The sequence below is a fragment of the Mytilus californianus genome, unplaced genomic scaffold, assembly GCF_021869535.1.
Source record: "Mytilus californianus isolate M0D057914Y unplaced genomic scaffold, xbMytCali1.0.p SCAF_15, whole genome shotgun sequence".
In the NCBI taxonomy this organism is placed as follows: Eukaryota; Metazoa; Mollusca; class Bivalvia; order Mytilida; family Mytilidae; genus Mytilus; species Mytilus californianus.
Genome location: NW_026262637.1, coordinates 5,901,496 through 5,919,492, shown reverse-complemented (window position 1 = coordinate 5,919,492; position 17,997 = coordinate 5,901,496). Strand labels below are relative to the sequence as shown.

General features: G+C 32.0%; 2 protein-coding genes across 6 annotated transcripts in view; both read left to right on the top strand.

Moving 5' to 3' along the window:
- The window catches only part of LOC127725256 (activating signal cointegrator 1 complex subunit 3-like), a 245,930-nt gene that overhangs the window by 86,860 nt on the left and 141,073 nt on the right, over positions 1-17,997 (top strand). The gene's annotated exons all lie outside the window — the stretch shown is intronic.
- LOC127725260 (beta-1,4-galactosyltransferase galt-1-like) lies at positions 12,419-17,170 on the top strand. Of its 4 annotated transcripts, none has more exons than XM_052232130.1 (2): positions 12,419-12,527; positions 15,748-17,170. In XM_052232130.1, the coding sequence occupies exon 2, from the start codon at positions 15,781-15,783 to the stop codon at positions 17,167-17,169; it is 1,389 nt and encodes a 462-aa protein (XP_052088090.1). In that variant the 5' UTR covers positions 12,419-12,527; positions 15,748-15,780; the 3' UTR covers position 17,170. The 4 variants fall into 4 exon arrangements, with proteins under 4 accessions (XP_052088090.1, XP_052088088.1, XP_052088092.1 ...); XM_052232128.1 differs by lacking the exon at positions 12,419-12,527 and adding an exon at positions 13,805-13,914; XM_052232132.1 differs by lacking the exon at positions 12,419-12,527 and adding an exon at positions 13,901-14,014.

Below are 17,997 nucleotides of genomic sequence, written 5' to 3'. Positions count from 1 at the left end.
CTATCACTTATGGTTTTCCAGTTACATATACATTTCATTTATATCAAATACAAAAGGGGAAATAACTCTCATATGGAATCTCTATACGGCTTCTGTCAAAATTAAACGAAACAACCTGAGGATATAACGAGCAATTTGGAAAAATAAATTTGTCGGTTTCATAAACGGTTGCGAAGTTTTAGAAATAAAAAGAAAAACAGTGTTCGGGGAGATAACTCTTATATGGAAAAGTATTCAGTTACGCAGTGTCAGTTTCAAAAGCGTAATAACTATTCAATATCATATTCCAAATATCTAAGCAACATCTTGCGAAACAACAAAACAGCGAAGGAAAAAAATTAGGCGGAAGAAAAAAAAATAATCAGAACAAAAGAAGAAAGCTCTAATGATAAAATTACAAGTTTAAAAACCTGATTCATAATAAACAAACACTTTCTTTTGCAAAAAATGGAATTCCTTCTGTTAAAGTTTAAACCAGCTGTCTGATTTGATTGGTTGATGAACACTGTCTTATGTGGAATTTATCACATCAATACACTGTCTTATTTGGTATTTATAACACCTGATTATACTATTTAGATTAGATACAAACATTTGATCACATGTCAAAATATATATTACATCTTAGTTCGATATGTTTATTTATCACACATTGTTTTGATTGTTTCTCACATTTTAACCATTTAACATGTTTTAAGCTAAAGCTTATATAATGCTCTTGGGTAAAAAAAATGTACATACACATACAATTTACAACAAAAAACAAATATGACAGTCATGAACCAACAATAATAACTGAATTACAGGCTCATGACTCTGGACAGGCACACAAAGAATGTGTCTGGGTCAACATTCTTGTGATTGCTCAATCCTCCCCCAAATCTGGTTAAGTGGTGTAAAGCACAACATCATAAAGAACGAACTGAAAAATCTGTTGCAAATGACTTAACTTTAAAGATTGATATGAAAAACAGAAAAAGCTAACATAAAAACAATAGACACAAAGCACTGCATGATGTAAGAGTACTTGGTACCTAATTCAAAGCCAATTACAACTAATAAATAAATCAAGTTATTTCAGACTAAAGTATTAATCAGTACACATCCAACGGATTTAGTGTAAAGAATCTTCCAATCCATTCTTGACTTGTGTACAATTTATTTGCATTCTATAAACTTTATCAATACTACAATGTTATCTTAAAAGATAAAACCCTGTAGTGCTATTATTGTAGGTTGTTATTGATTAAATAATTATGGTGATAAAACTTATAATGATTACTGAACAACACCACATACAGTCTACAATTTGATTACTGTAAAAAAGTTCAATAAATCAGTCTTTAAGATAAAATATTTTTTTTGTAATAGATTTATGATTTATAAGTTATTATGATTTTTTTTAATGTGAATTTTACATATTTGTTAAGCAGTAATATTTTTTTTTTGTGAAGTTTACATATTTGTTAAAATTAGGTAGAAAGAAGATGATTTCTGAGTTATAAATAATGCATACAAACTTTTAGACACGTTCTGTATAGTTTGTCATTTGTGTGTTTGTTTGGCATTAAAATGTATGTCAGTATGTGGAGCATTGCAATGCATAGGTAAATTGAGGTAACATTATTGTGGAGTAAAAGAATGTGATAAATGATAAAATTAATATATTTCTGTGGGCATCAGGTTGAATAATTTACATATGGAGCAGACAGATGCTAGGATAATAGCAAGTGGGCACAGTGACCTTGTCAGCTCAAGGAGGCAGAGATCCAGTCTGCCCATATAACATTTTGATGACGTCAGAATATATAAAAAGAGTTGGCTGTTTTTAGTAACTGAAATGTTATGACCAAAGTTGTTGTGAACAAGCCATTATAGCCCAGCAGTGTGATGTTGTGAACAAGCCATTATAGCCCAGCAGTGTGATGTTGTGAACAAGCCATTATAGCCCAGCAGTGTGATGTTGTGAACAAGCCATTATAGCCCAGCAGTGTGATGTTGTGAACATTAGCCATTATAGCCCAGCAGTGTGATGTTGTGAACAAGCCATTATAGCCCAGCAGTGTGATGTTGTGAACAAGCCATTATAGCCCAGCAGTGTGATGTTGTGAACAAGCCATTATAGCCCAGCAGTGTGATGTTGCTATTTTCACAACAAAGTCATACCACTAAAATCTACTCTAACTTAAACTGATTGCTGTATTGAGTTACACAGTACAAAAAAATTACGCTGAAAGTTTCATCTAGTGTGGTAAACAAGAGAGAAATTTGAAATCAGATTGCCATGTAATGCTTGTCCATTGTATCCCATATGTACTACAAAGAGACTCGATTTATATAATCGCGTTCCCTATAGGGACATCCTGAACATTAATGCAAAATTATTCTGATAATTAATTGTTTCAATTTATGAATGAATTAAATGCACTTGCTTAAGAACTATAAATATTTTATGTGACATTTAAAATAATGAAATACTCAGGTTCCTAATTTATTGATTGGTTGTCACAATAAATAACTATAACTTTAAAAGGTGAGTAGGGGACAAATCAATGGATTGATGATAGGTATTAAACAGATTACAGACATTATCTCATGTATATATCTATATAGAAATAAGGAGATGTGATACCCCCAGACCCACACCCACCATATGATTAACACAATGGAATGATGATCTGATAGGTATTAGATAGATTAAAGACATTATCTCTCATTATTGTCTTGTTACATGTATCATAACTATATATAAAAATAAGGAGATGTGGTACCCCCCATATGATTAACACTTTTAAATGATTTTTATTGATCAATTAGCCAAAATATATAATTTTTATGTAATACTAGGGGTGTAATCAAAAGTCATCTTTAAGCTGCATGCTGCTTTTAATAAATTTCATGCTGAAATTGACTGAGGCAGTCAAAAGGTATTTGTCCCTGTAGACCACATTATCTAGTATATGATATGTGTGAATTATGTGGTGCCATTGACACATATACAGTAGGATCATTATGGGTTGTCCTGAAAACCAAAAAAGATAAAGTTAGTAAGAAAGGAATAGTATGAAATTAGCATTGCATGTGATTCTTTTAACATCTATGTATCTTAATGACAGACTTACAGACAAGCCAAAAGGTTTTTCCTAATTTCAGATTTTTTTATGAGGCAAAACTGAGTTTAATTAATTTGGCATAGGGCTATAGGTTAATGTTGAAGACTAACTTTTAAAAAAAATGTATTAGAATATCTGCCACATTTATATGTGTATGTTCCACCACAAGACTGCATGTGACTATTAAGAATTTTTTCAGGCTTGTGAAAATTTTCAAAAAGCTGTTTGAAATACAAAAGTATCTGCTTGAATTTAGTGTTCAGGCTAGTAGGTATAAACATGTTTTTGCACATACTGATGAACAGAAGTATAAAGTGACTTTTGAACAGAAGTATAAAGTGACTTTTGAACAGAAGTATAAAGTGACTTTTGAACAGAAGTATAAAGTCACCTTTATAAACACCATGCTGTATGATTTTAATTTTAATTTAAAAAAAATTTTAGTTCATTTATATGTTTCGAAGTTTATTGTGGCGTCCATTTCGCTGAACTAGTATACAATATTGTTTAGGGGCCAGCTGAAGCACACCTCCGGTTGTTGGATTTCCTCGCTGCATTGAAAACCCATTGGTGGCAATGGGCTGTTTTCTGCTCTTTTAGGTTGGGTTGTTTTTGTCTCGCCTGCGACGAAAGTCGCAGAAAGTGAGACATAGGTATTACTATCCGGCGGCGGCGGCGACGGCGTAAACTATTTGTATAAAGCTTTATATTTCAGAAGGTAGAAGACCTGGATGCTTCATACTTTGTATGCAGATACCTTATGTTACGAACTTTCCGTCTGTCATATGTCCAATGTCCTTGACCTTATTTTCATGGTTCAGCGACTGCTTGAAAAAAAAGTTTAGTTTTTTTGTTATGTAAATTTCTCACTTATTATGAGTAATAGGATAACTATATTTGGTATATGGGTTCCTTGCAACGTCTACATGTCCATCAGACAGGGTTCACCTGACCTCAGCCTCATTTCATGGATCAGTGATCAAGGTTAAAGTTACGTGATTAGGTCCGTTTCTCAGATGCTACAAGCAGTAGGTCAGCTATATGTGGTGTATGGAATGATTATAAGGGATACATGTCAGTCTGGCAGGTTTCATCTGACCTTGACCTCATTTTCATGGTTCATTGGTCAATGTTAAGTTTTTGTGTTTTGGTCTGTTTTTCTAATACTATAAGCCATTGGTCAACTATATTTGGTGTATGGAATGATTGTAAGGTGTACATGTCTGTCTGGCAGGTGTCATTTGTCCTTGACCTCATTTTCATGGTTCATTGGTCAATGTTAAGTTGCTCTTGTTGTGTTTTGGTCTGTTTTTCTTACACTTTAAGCAACAGGTCAACTATATTTGGTGTATGGAATGATTGTAAGGTGTACATGTCTAGCTGGCAGGTGTCATTTGACTTTGGCCTCATTTTCATGGTTCAGTGGTCAAAGTTAAGATTTTGAGTTTTGGTCTTTTTTTCTTATACTATATGCAATAGGTCAACTATATTTGGTGTATGGAAATATTTTATGATCTTTATGTCAGTCACACAGTTTTTATTTGACCTTGACCTCATTTTCACAGTTCATTGCTCAGTGTTAAGTTTTTGTGTTTTGGTCTGTTTTTCTTAAACTATAAGCAATAGGTCAACTTTATTTGTTGTATGGAAGAATTATTAGCTGTACATACCTGCCTGGCATGGTTCATCTGACCTTGACCTCATTTTCATGGTTCATTGGTCAATGTTTAGTTTTCTTGGTTAATGTTAAGTTTATGTGACAGTTGTAAGAAAGCTTTATATTTAGGACTATCAACATAATATCAATGATTAGAAAAGAAGGTGAGACATTTCAGCGTTTGCACTCTTGTTTCTTTGACACATTCCTTAGATGTTTCTATTCTTTGACACATTCCTTAGATGTTTCCATTCTTTGACACATTCGGATCCTTAGATGTTTCCATTCTTTGACACATTCCTTAGATGTTTCCATTCTTTGACACATTCCTTAGATGTTTCCATTCTCAATTCAAAGCTAAGAAAGTAATGCTTTCTATTAATGGTTTACCTGGTTCAATGCGTTTGTAAAATTGAATAAGCTTGCCTTCTTCTTATCATTAACCTTAATCCCTACCTGTTTAAAATAAAGGATATTTCTATGGTTTCAAACTGCCTGATCTTGCCTACAAACTCCTTATCATTGACCTAAGGCCTGCCTATGTGGCATTTCTTTGGTTACAAGATCTACAAACTGCCAAAACTTGCCTTATATTTATTTATGATCTTAGGTTTGCCTGTGTAAATGAGATATTCAGATTAATGTACAATTGATCTAGGCAGCCTTTGATTAAAATCCAATAGAGTTAATACCAATTAAAATGTTGAAAAGATTGTGTAAGGTTTAAGAATAACTAAATTCCAAAAGCTATACTTATGTAGCTTTTTAAAGTCTCAGTTACAGCAGCTTGGAATTGTATGCAATATTAAATCAAACAGATCGACATCAACTGTTCAATAGACTAACCTATCAACACAACATAGAACAACATGATTCATCACCAGTCTAGAAGATATATAAGGTAATTTACATTTTTATTATTATTATAATATTTTTTACATATTTATTTTGCTTTAAGTAATACTTTTGTTGTTGAAGATGTCAAATTTATTAGGATTTAATACAAACAAGCACACTTCATTTGGACTCTGTTGTCTCATTAGCCATCATACCACAGCATCTAATTTTATAACAATAGGTTTGAGCACATTAAAGTGACATTCAAAAATATTAAAAATATGCAAGGGAAATAAAACAGATCTTAAAATTAGAAAACCATAATTCCATTCAATTACACTGGGAATTATATATATATCATAACTTCATTCTTCATATCTCCTTTAAAACTTGTGAACGTCACAAATAGTTTTGTGGTCCTTGATATCACCTTTAAAGAAATACTTCAACTTTGTACCCTATCAAAACTAGCTTGAGAAATGTTTTCCAAGTTTAATTCATATGAAAATAGATTATGATATAGTCAGTAATGCCAAGTTTTCATGAAGCAAATGCGTGAGATTTGGCCAAAATTGTAAAGATCAAAGAGAAAAAACAATAGATCAAAGGAAAATGCGTGAGTCTCACACTAATTGTGTGAGACTTGGCAGACCTGTATAGTGGTACTTACACATTTTTACTTTGTTTTGATTATGAAATGAAATTCAGGATGGCTGCCTTTATGGAAAATGGTTTAAGTTAATGCTGTTATTGAAAACATTTCAGTTATACCTATTACAAGTCATTTGTTTGAGAGTCTTTACTAAGAACAGATTTTAGATTTTAAAACTTTTCAGGATTTTAATTTTTTTTTTCATTTCAATATAACCCATCTTTTGAGTTTTCTGGAAAATTAAAACACTTTTATTCCTTTGGTATCTGTCACCTCTCCTTTAAAGTTATTTTGTCTTCACTGTTTGTTCGCGTTAAACATGTCTGTCCTAATTCATCTTAATCCTTAATATCTCCGTGACAGAACAATGGAAGTCTGAAATAATTTCTCTCGTAACCACAGCAGCATGATGACTTTCTCTATTTGTTTAGTTTTAATTTTCTAACATTAATATTTATAAACTAACTAATTATTTTTAAATGCACAAGGATATATGAGTAGGAAGGAATTTAAAGAAATTATTGTATGATCCTTTGAAATAACTCTTGGCAAAAGTAAGAATATCATTCTTACAAATGGAAAATCAACATTATCTTGAAATGAGAATAAGATTGCAATAGTATAATGACTACATCATTACTTTTGTCATGGTAACTGTCTTTTTCTTTATACTATACTGGAAATGGTTTTATAAGTTTAAAGACATTATAATACACTGAAAGAAATCTGTAAATCTTTATGCAAAAATTATTCCTGGCACTCATGTCCATTAAATGGCATTTAATTGACCATATGGTTATCTCTCAAATATCAGTGCAAATATGTATAAAAATATATATTTTAAGCTGTATTTATTTATTCAACTGGCATAAGATATTTAAATACAATTGCTCTTTACTTGATTTATACATGCAAAGTAAAATACTTTTTTAAATATCTTGAATTGCTTGATCATTTTTAAGCTATTTTATGTAAGAAAATTTTAACATATTCATGTTATAAAATAACAATATAATCATTGGCCCCTGGTCCAGGTGTAATATATCAAATATGGATTGACTGATGTTCAATTGATATATGTTTAATATAATAAATAAATAAATCTCACTTTATTGTGTTTAATATCAATTTTTATACAGAAAAAAAAAGGATTATTTTATTATAGTGCATTTTATATCTATTGGAAAATGGAAAAATGTATTCTACATTGTAATAAAACCATAAGAAAAAATCTGACTTGTTTGAGTTATAGAGGGTTTAACATACCAAAGCAAAGCTGGTACCAAATTGCAGTATGAGCATTGATTATCTAAAGACTCATATATTTTGTTATTTTATGTTTTTCATTGATTTCTTTTATATATCACAGGGAGTAATATTTTCTGTAAAAGAAAAATAAACTGACGAACTCTGTGGCAAAAAAAAAAACCCTCCAAAAAACAAATAAAAGGCAAACAACAGAAAACACAACATAGAAAAACTTAAGACAGAACAACACTAACTTTAATTGTTTTTATAACCCTCAAAAACTAAAGACAGAACAACACTAACTTTAATTGTTTTTATAACCCTCATAAATATATTCTTACAATTTTGTCAGATCACAAAATAGATAATTAATCTTCTTTTTTAATCATTCAAATTTTAAACAATATGTCCGCAGTTGGTTTGCATTGAATTTGTTTCCAAAATCTGGATAATGCCATCCTGGCCATTTCCATTAACAATTACTTTCAAGTGTTATTCACTTAAGCTCTATAACTTAAATAATCTATTGACCTTTTTAGGAGCACCGTAGTCCAGGTGGGGTTCATGTTTACGCAGACAGTCCATGGTGTCAACTGCTTTCTTAATGGGTTTAAGATAGGACTCTAAATTTATGTCTATAGAAAAATATGCAGGTATAGTCCATAGTGTAAATTACTTTTTCACTGGGGTAGATAGCATTTTAAACTTTTTATTGTAAAGCAAAATTCAACCAATTGAGAGTCATTCACAGAGAGTTAATATATTAAAATCAAAACATATTCAATATATATTCAATATAAAAAAAACTATTTCCTGGATTTTACAAAAATAATCAAAATTTTATTTGGTGAACTTGTTTTGAAAATGAATGGTATATATAATGACAACATCATTAATAAAAAAAAAATTTCAAAATTGATTAAAGCAGATTTTAACCAAACGAACTTCCTAAGTTTCACTAACCCATGCTAATTTGAACATCTTAATAAGATCACCAGTGGATAGGGTTCTACAGCAAGTTTTTAAAACTGTGTGGACCATGTCTTGTTTGTTGTATGCCTGTGCAAGTAAAAAAACTGTCTGGACCATGTCTTGTTTGTTGTATGCCTGTGCAAGTAAAAAAAACTGTCTGGACCATGTCTTATTTGTTGTATGTCTGTACAAGTAAAAACTGTCTGGACACAGTCTTATTCGTTGTGTGTCTGTAAGTAAAAACAGTCTGGACCATGTCTTATTAAGTCTCCCAAACAAAGTTTGGGAAGACTTATTGTTTTTGCTCAGTTATTATTATTATTATTCTTCTTCTTCTTCCTCTTCCGCCGCTTTTAAATTTGAACTTGTCCGCACCTGTTCTCCAAAACCGCTTGTCAGATTAACTTAGGGTTTCACAATATGTTAGACTAACATGTCTAGTGGTGCAATCAGGGTTTTGTTTGTGCAATGGGGTTTATAAAGGGGTACTTTGAGGGGCAAAAAGAAAAGAGGGTTTTACTATAGAACCCTATGGGATTTTATTTTTAAAAATTTTCAAATGATTATAAATTGAAAACCGATTGTGATAGACACAATCTTTTTAATTGAAAATGTTCTAAATGATAAAGCCCATTAAATGAAATACAGGGTTAGTCCCCAGGGGTCACCCCCACCCCCTGCCGTTTAAGAAAGTTCTAATATCTTCTAAGTGGTCAAGATCCCCACCCCTAAACCATATATATTCTGGTTTGTCATGCTAAGATGGTTTGAATGATATACAGGGTTAGTCCCCAGGGGTCATCCCGACCCCCTGCCATTTGAGAAAGTTCTAATATCTTGTAAATGGTCGAGATCCCCACCCCTAAACCATATATATTCTGGTTTGTCATGATAAAGCACATCAAATGAAATACAGGGTTAGTCCCCAGGGGTCACCCCTGCCCCCTGCCATTTAAGGAAGTTCTAATATCTTCTAAGTGGTCAAGATCCCCACCCCTAAACCATATATATTCTGGTTTGTCATGCTAAGATGGTTTGAATGATATACAGGGTTAGTCCCCAGGGGTCATCCCGACCCCCTGCCATTTGAGAAAGTTCTAATATCTTGTAAATGGTCGAGATCCCCACCCCTAAACCATATATATTCTGGTTTGTCATGATAAAGCACATCAAATGTTATTCAGGGTTAGTCCCCAGGGGTCACCCCCACCCCCTGCCATTTAAGAAAGTTCTAATATCTTTTAAGTGGTCAAGATCCCCACCCCTAAACCATATATATTCTGGTTTGTCATACCAAGATGGTTTGAATGATATACAGGGTTAGTCCCCAGGGGTCATCCCGACCCCCTGTCATGTGAGAAAGTTCTAATATCTTGTAAATGGTCAAGATCCCCACCCCTAAACCATATATATTCTGGTTTGTCATACCAAGATGGTTTGAATGATATACAGGGTTAGTCCCCAGGGGTCATCCCGACCTCCTGTCATTTGAGAAAGTTCTAATATCTTGTAAATGGTAGAGATCCCCACCCATAAACCATATATATTTCTGTTAATCATGTCTAGAACATTTGAATGACGTATACGGTCAGTCCCCAGGGGTTCCCCCCACCCCCAATGTTCTAATATCTTGTAAATAGTCGTGATCCCCACCCCTAAACCATATATATTCCTGTTCGTCATGTCTTGAACATTTGAATGACGTTTAGGGTCAGTCCCTATGGGTTCCCCCCACCCCCAATGTTCTTGTATCTTGTAAATGGTTGAGATCCCCACCCCTAAACCATATATATTCTGGTTTGTATTGCCAAGATGATTTGAATGATATACAGGGTTAGTCCCCAGGCATCACTAATGCATATAACTTTACTGGACCAAACCAATTTTCACAGGACTTTGTCCAATGTCAGGCGACCCTGGGAATTACGAATTATGGGAGCTTCGTTTGGGAGACTTCGTAACAGCATCCTGTTACAATCATTTCTTGTTCGTTGTGTGTCTGTACAAGTAAAAACAGTCTGGACACTGTCTTATTAGTTGTGTGCCTGTACAAGTAAAAACTGTCTGGACACAGTCTTATTCGTTGTGTGTCTGTACAAGTAAAAACTGTCTGGACCATGTCTTATTCATTGTGTGCCTGTACAAATAAAAACACTCTGGACCATATCTTATTAGTTGTGTGCCTGTAAAAGTCAAAACTGTATGGACCAAGTCTTATTCATTGTTTGCCTGTCCAAGTAAAAACTGTCTGGACACTGTCTTATTCATTGTGAGCCTGTACAAGTAAAAACTGTCTGGACACTGTCTTATTAGTTGTGTGCCTATAGAAGTAAAAACTGTCTGGACCATTTCTTATTCATTTTGTGACTGTGCAAGTAAAAACTATCTGGACCATGTCTTATTCATTGTGTGACTGTACAAGTAAAAACTGTCTGGACCATGTCTTATTCGTTGTGTGCCTGTACAAATAAAAACTCTCTGGACCATGTCTTATTAGTTGTGTGCCTGTACAAGTAAAAACTGTCTGGACCATGTCTTATTCATTGTTTGCATGTACAAGTAAAACCTGTCTGGACTATGTCTTATTCATTGTGTGCCTGTCCAAGTAAAAACTGTCTGGACACTGTCTTATTCATTGTGTGCCTGTACAAGTAAAATCTGTCTGGACACTGTTGTATTAGTTGTGTGCCTGTACAAGTAAAAACTGTCTTGACCATGTTTTATTCATTGTGTGTCTGTACAAGTAAAAACTGTCTGTACCATGTCTTATTCATTGTGTGCCTGTACAAGTAAAAACTGTCTGGACCATGTCTTATTCATTGTGTGCCTGTACAAGTTAAAACTGTCTGGACCATGTCTTATTCTTTGTGTGCCTGTACAAGTAAAAACTGTCTGGACCATGTCTTATTAGTTGTGTGACTGTACAAAGTAAAAACTATCTGGACCATGTCTTATTCTTTGTGTGTCTGTACAAGTAAATAATGTCTGGACCATGTCTTATTCATTGTGTGATTGTACAAGTTAAAACTGTCTGGACCATGGCTTATTCTTTGTGTGACTGTACAAGTAAAAACTGTCTGGACCATGTCTTATTCTTTGTGTGACTGTACAAGTAAAAACTGTCTGGACCATGTCTTAAATGTTGTGTGCCTGTAAGAGTAAAAACTGTCTGGACCATGTCTTATTCATTGTGTGCCTGTACAAGTTAAAACTGTCTGGACACTGTCTTATTCTTTGTGTGCCTGTTCTATATTTTTGGAATTCCTGAAATTCTTTTATGTATTTTTTCATACATTGACAACTTATTGTACTACAAAATTTAAAAAAAACTGTATAATACTGTAGTTTGGTGTAAATATAATTGATAAGTAAGTGCAAAGTTTAAATTGTAAGATCATTGAAAAACTATGAATATTCAAGGAAATTTGATGGTCAAATATAGCATTATTTTTAAAGAAGTAGGTTCGATAAGCCCTAATATGGCCCCTTTTTCTAGCACATGCCAATTGGTGAAGACAGTGTTTGCAGATTCTTTTATTTATTTGTGTGTTGGTTTGCTGTCTCATAGTGTACTCACTTTTTTATATTTTACATAAAACATATTTAAAAATTACTTTTTAACCGAGAAAGCAATGGATCTATACATAAAACTTCTGCTTTAGAGAGAACATGCTTTATCAGTAGAGTCTGATTCTGTCAGAGACACAGTATTTATTATAAAAAATCCCTGGTTTCTGAGTATTACACTCCATTTATTTAGATTTCAATCTTTAGTCCTAATTCATCCCAATCCTTATTATCTCCTTGATAGAACAATAGATGTCTGAAATTATCTCTCTAGTAACCACAGCAACAAAAAGAAATGTCAAGATTTTCTGTAAGAATTCCTTATTGTGCATCCCATTCAGTCAGGCATTTTATATATTGATTTTTCCGTTATAATTTTCTATGTTGGATAAAACAGCTCCGATGTTTTATTATTCCACACTCAGTAAGTGTTTGTCCAGTGATTGAAGCTATCATGCTATGGGATTAAATACTTTGTAAGGTAAGGTGGCATTACAGCATAGAAATTTTCTAGAATATGTTCATGTTTTTTTTTCGAAAAAAGGAAAAAATGTAAATAATGATTTCCTGGCGTATAAATTATAATACCATTTATTTTCATTTTATATGATTCCTTTTAATGCATACTTAAAAACGAATGCTTTTATTTCTGCCATAATTTTTTTACATAATATTAAATGATTAATTAAAAGCGTGGGAAAGATACCAAAGGGATATTCAAAATAAGTCAAATTAACAGCGCCACGGCAAAAACGAATAACGACCAAAAGACGAACAACGTTGTACAAAACACAACAAGGAAACTAAATACTGAGCAACACGAACACCGCCAAAATTCAGGGGTAATCTTAGGTGCTATTTAAACTATTGATTGATGCTGCAGGGACCAGATGCTACCTCTTAGCCCTACCTTCATATAACATTCTTAATAAATATGTCAAAGATGAATATTGCTAGGACAAGGTTCCCATTTTACCCACCATTTAAACTTTAGTTGAACTCTACAGACACAAGGCATATCTGTATTAGCAATTGCTGTTTAGTCATTTCTTTTGAAATTGAAATTTTATTTTTATCTTAAACACATATAAAATTATAAGATGAACTATGCAGAATAAGAGAACCATATGTTAAAAATTGACATGATAAACAACCAAAAAATCAAATGTTTTGAAAAAGTAAAGAAAGAAGTAAAAGATTCAGGCACTGTATGGCAAAAAATAAAAATTAACTCTTGTGTGCAAGGACTACAAAAATAATTGCTTTTTATAAAAGTTGAAAAACTATGTATAGGACCATTTAAAATTAAATGTTTATAAAAATACAAAAAACTCTAGACATAGGACCATGTAAACCAATTCCATTTTATATGACATAACTTTTCTTTTCAGATGTTTATGTTATAGATAATGCATATTTTAAGGGTTTTTGTTTCGTATAATACACCAAGGGGTGTCAGGATTGATCAAATGAAAGACCGACCGTAGGGAAGTCTTTCTTTGGGTAATTCTGACACCCTGAGGTGTGTTATACGACAAGAAAAACCTTTTCATCGTATTACTTTTAAATAAAGCATGATGCCCTCAGTTAGATTTTTCTTAAATATTTTGATTTGACCATAGACTGTACCTTAACTTTAAACATTCCAGGTAACCTAAACTTGATAATGAAAACTGACCTGCCCTCATAAATATCATATTTAAATCAAATAACTGCTTTCAAATATTTTTTATTTTTATTTTATCTCAGGTTCATTATAATTATTTATGGTTTTATGGTGTAGAAAATTCATGACATTTAAAAATGTAATATTGTGTACTGAAAGAATTTTACTGCACAATATATACAGGTGTGATAAGATGAAGTTTGTAAGTTTATAATGTTAATCCTTTGGTGCTTTATGGTATAGATAAAAGCTGGCAGGGAAATAACTATTGTCTATTCTAGATCTTCTTCTATTGAATTCAGGTCTGATCAATTTATAATGACAATGTTACGGAATCTAATATAATAGATAATTCCAATATAATACTTCAGGTGTATGATTATTCTTCCTAGAAATTTCCAATTATAGAGATTTAATGTTTTTTTACATACTCAAAATTTGATTTTATTAAATATTGATAAATCAGCTTAAAAGATCGATAATAAAATCAAAATATTTATCAATAGTTTAGGTTCACATGTTTTTCTATGATATTGGTTAAGACCAGGTAACCTGGTATCAAGTTTGTTCGATGGATTCTTATAATGTTTATATAGAATCTTGATCTGTTTGTTTGTATGTTACAAGTATCATCAAAATTAGCTATATAAAATAAGTTCAATAAATTTGTTATAAAAATGGACTGTATCTACTTTCATATTCAAGTTATAAGGTAGGACAACTTTTTCTTAATAGGGAAATATTTCTTGATTTAAAATGTTTTTTTCATAAAACTCAACTTCCTCACTTAAAAAGTATGAAAAAAACATTTTTTGTATATTTAATGTGAGATAAGGTAAGATAAGAATTAGTTTTATAATTATTATTACTTTATTTGTAAATATATATTATTACTGTATCCCATCCTGGGGAAACTGTTCAAAATATCTCTGATTTATGCTTGACCATTTGGACATGAAAAATTAGCCTTACATTATTTTGTGTAATGCTGAAAGACTTCTGATTTCATATATTCAATATTTTGTCTAGAAAAGAATCACCTTACAACAGTACCAAAGCTAAATATAAACTTTTGTCAAAAGGTATTTCATGGCAGGTGTAATCAAAGAAATATAACTGTCTATGCTTATTTCTATACAACCTACCATGTATAGTCATTTACAAAAGATAAAGAAACAAAATATACATGACAAATCTGTATCTAAAACTAGCTTGATTTTTATCACAATTGATAAGATAGGTTTATAAATAAATTAAAACATTTTTAATTGAAATACAACTTTAATACAAAAAGCTCTTTTAAAATGGTATCAATATTTACTATAAAACACATGTTCAATAATTTGTGTAGGGAAATGTCAGGATCAAACTTTATGTTTAATTAATATTTTTTCACAAAAATAGATAGCCTAGAAATGGAAAATTAAACAAAGGGATTTTTTCAGTTAGGAAAGTAATATTATTCAAAATCAAAAGTATTTTTATTAGAATAAACCCAGAAAAGAGACCTACTCAGAGGTCAACAGATTGTCTTAGACAGTCTGGAAGCAGATTTCTTTAAGGTAAATGTCTTCATTTGGTTGTAAGCTTGACCTATTTATTTTAGTTTTGATGACCTAGGAAACATCAAGTTGAAGAACAGCCATAAAGTCCCTTTTCCTTTGATAAAATGGTTATTATTGTGTATTTCATTTTTATCAGGACTATTGGAACTCCATTTTATATATTTTCCACGCAACTGATGTATCAGATTATCTTGTCTTAATAAACGTATTTACACTTTTGGTATTTAGCTATATTTTGCCTCCGAATGACCTTAGATCTACTCCGAATCACCTTTTGATGTCAGGCAACAATCACTTTTTAATTGTGACGTCAAATGTTTTGAATTATGATGTCAAAGATTACTGGAACCTGTGTGATTTTACGTAATGGCGGACAAATTTGCATACAAGTGAAAATACGTCTATTGTGTAGGACCTGTTAGATTATTTGTTTACAACCTTGTTTACTCTTTCTTTTATTCATTTTTCAGAGATAACCAGAGGACGTGTGTTTTCGGGGGATTATGAAAAGAAGTAAAAACACCTATTTCTACATGGTGACAATTTCTGGGTTATACTTTCTGATGATTATATTGCTACATAGCCGATTACAAGTAGAAATATGTCTGTCTCAAACAGGGAACCAGAAATATCAGATTCGTAATAATTCCTACAATCATCTAGCATTGGACCACGTTCAAAGTTTGACTAGATTACAAACAGAGCTACTCACCAAAGCACCTTGCCATCTCTCATCGGAAACTACTCAATTTTCTTTCCAAACTGTTGCTGAAAATTTATTTTATGTCTACACGGCTTACTTGGACAAAAGGATGAATAGTACATACGTGAGGATTATGTCAATTCTATTGAGAGGCAAGAAAGATAATATTAATGTCATTTGCTCTTTCAAGGGAGACAACTTAATAAAAGTTACTGCCATAAAATATGAAATGTGTGAGAATCACAATAAAAAATTTGGAGGTTGGATAATGTCATGTCCGATTCCAGAAAATATCCCAGATCCTTGTGAAGTGACTGTCAGTTCCATACTTAATACAGAAGCATCAACCAAAGCAAACAATGTAACATTAAATATAATACCATTAGATTCACAAAATACCAAAGTCCAATACAGTGTATGTATTCCACCATTATTTGGTAGTGTCAATTCTTCAAGATTAATAGAATTCATGGAATTTACAAAATATTTAGGTGCGGAAAAATTTATATTCTATACTCATGGGATTCAGGACGAGAAAAGTAAAATAGCTTTAGAACATTATTCCAACGAAAGTCTGGTCACAGTGATACCATGGAAACTACCTGACATGGTACAAGACGGACAGATATGGTACCATGGACAGTTAATAGCTCACAATGATTGTCTTTATCGCTCTATGAGTCTAACAGATAAATTAGCTATTCAGGACATTGATGAATTGATTGTACCTCATGACAGTACAGTCTTTTGGGACCAATCTTTGACACCTCTGCTTTCTGGAAATGTCAAAGGGCTAGGCATACATAGTGCATTTTTCGACACAACCTTACGAGGTGATGTTTTAGCGATAAGCAGTATTAAGAGAACTAAGAATTTCAGTCGTTTCCGAACCAAGGTGCTAGTTAAACCGTCTGCCATATTTGAAGTAGGAATACACCACGTCAGTAAACCCTTATTAGAACAGTATAAAATAATTAGTCCACCAACATCCAAAGTCTTATTACACCATTACAGGTCTTGCCTGTCTAATTATGGTATGAACTGTAAAGACTGGGTCCTAGACCAGACCATTAAAGTCAAATATGGCCATGTTAGAAATCATATATTACATGTTAAATCTATAGTTGATACGTTATCACACCTTAGTGCTCAAACTGTTAATACTACCAAAAATAAATTATTTTCTTGAACTGGTTTGTTCTTTTTTCATTGTATATTATTGATGTTTAAGTTTGATCATGTTTTCTATTTTTGTATACCAGTCAAGTAATAATTACGGTCCTTCAGCTAAAACATTGTCATAAAACATCAGAACAGATCTGAATTAATCATAGAATATAAATAGGTTGCTGCTATGAAAAGACCTAAGTGGAGACTTTTGTCAATTAGAAGTAGTGACCCACAAATAGGAACAAGAAATCACAAATTTCAAACAATAAAATATATTGAAAATGGTATCTTGTTTTAAATTAGAATATTTCAATAATTTAAGCAACTGATATTTGAAACTATGAATATATTAAGATTAAAGTTTAGGCTCCATTAATACCTGTCCATTATAGTCTGACAGCAAATGTTCAACTATTGGGCAACAAACAACTGAAAACCAAATAAAAAAATTATGGACTGAAATAAAATTAAAAATATAATGTGACCTTGTTGCATCACTTCTTTTTTTCTGAAAATGGATTGTGCATATATCACAATATTTTATGAAGAAAAGGAGGTTTGGGTTTTCATTATTTAAACAGCAACCCAAATACACAACAACTGAAAGACATCTAGAGGTTACTTAATTGTGATGAGAAAAGATTAGAAAATGGGAAAGTTCCCAGTAACTTTATGAAAGTAAAATTAATTGGTATAAAATAGAAAGGGTATTGTATGAATTGGCCATAAAGCTGCTTTTTCAGAAGGTTTTCTATGAAGACAATGGTAATGATGCTGTATTACATGGTTGACTGTACAATGATAGCTGAGACAATTATTAATTTGAGAGTTTTAATGATCTTAACAT

What these genes read in the sequence shown, in the direction of transcription:
- LOC127725260 (XM_052232130.1), top strand. Translation starts at nt 15,781, where the DNA reads ATGAAAAGAAGTAAAAACACCTATTTCTACATGGTGACAATTTCTGGG.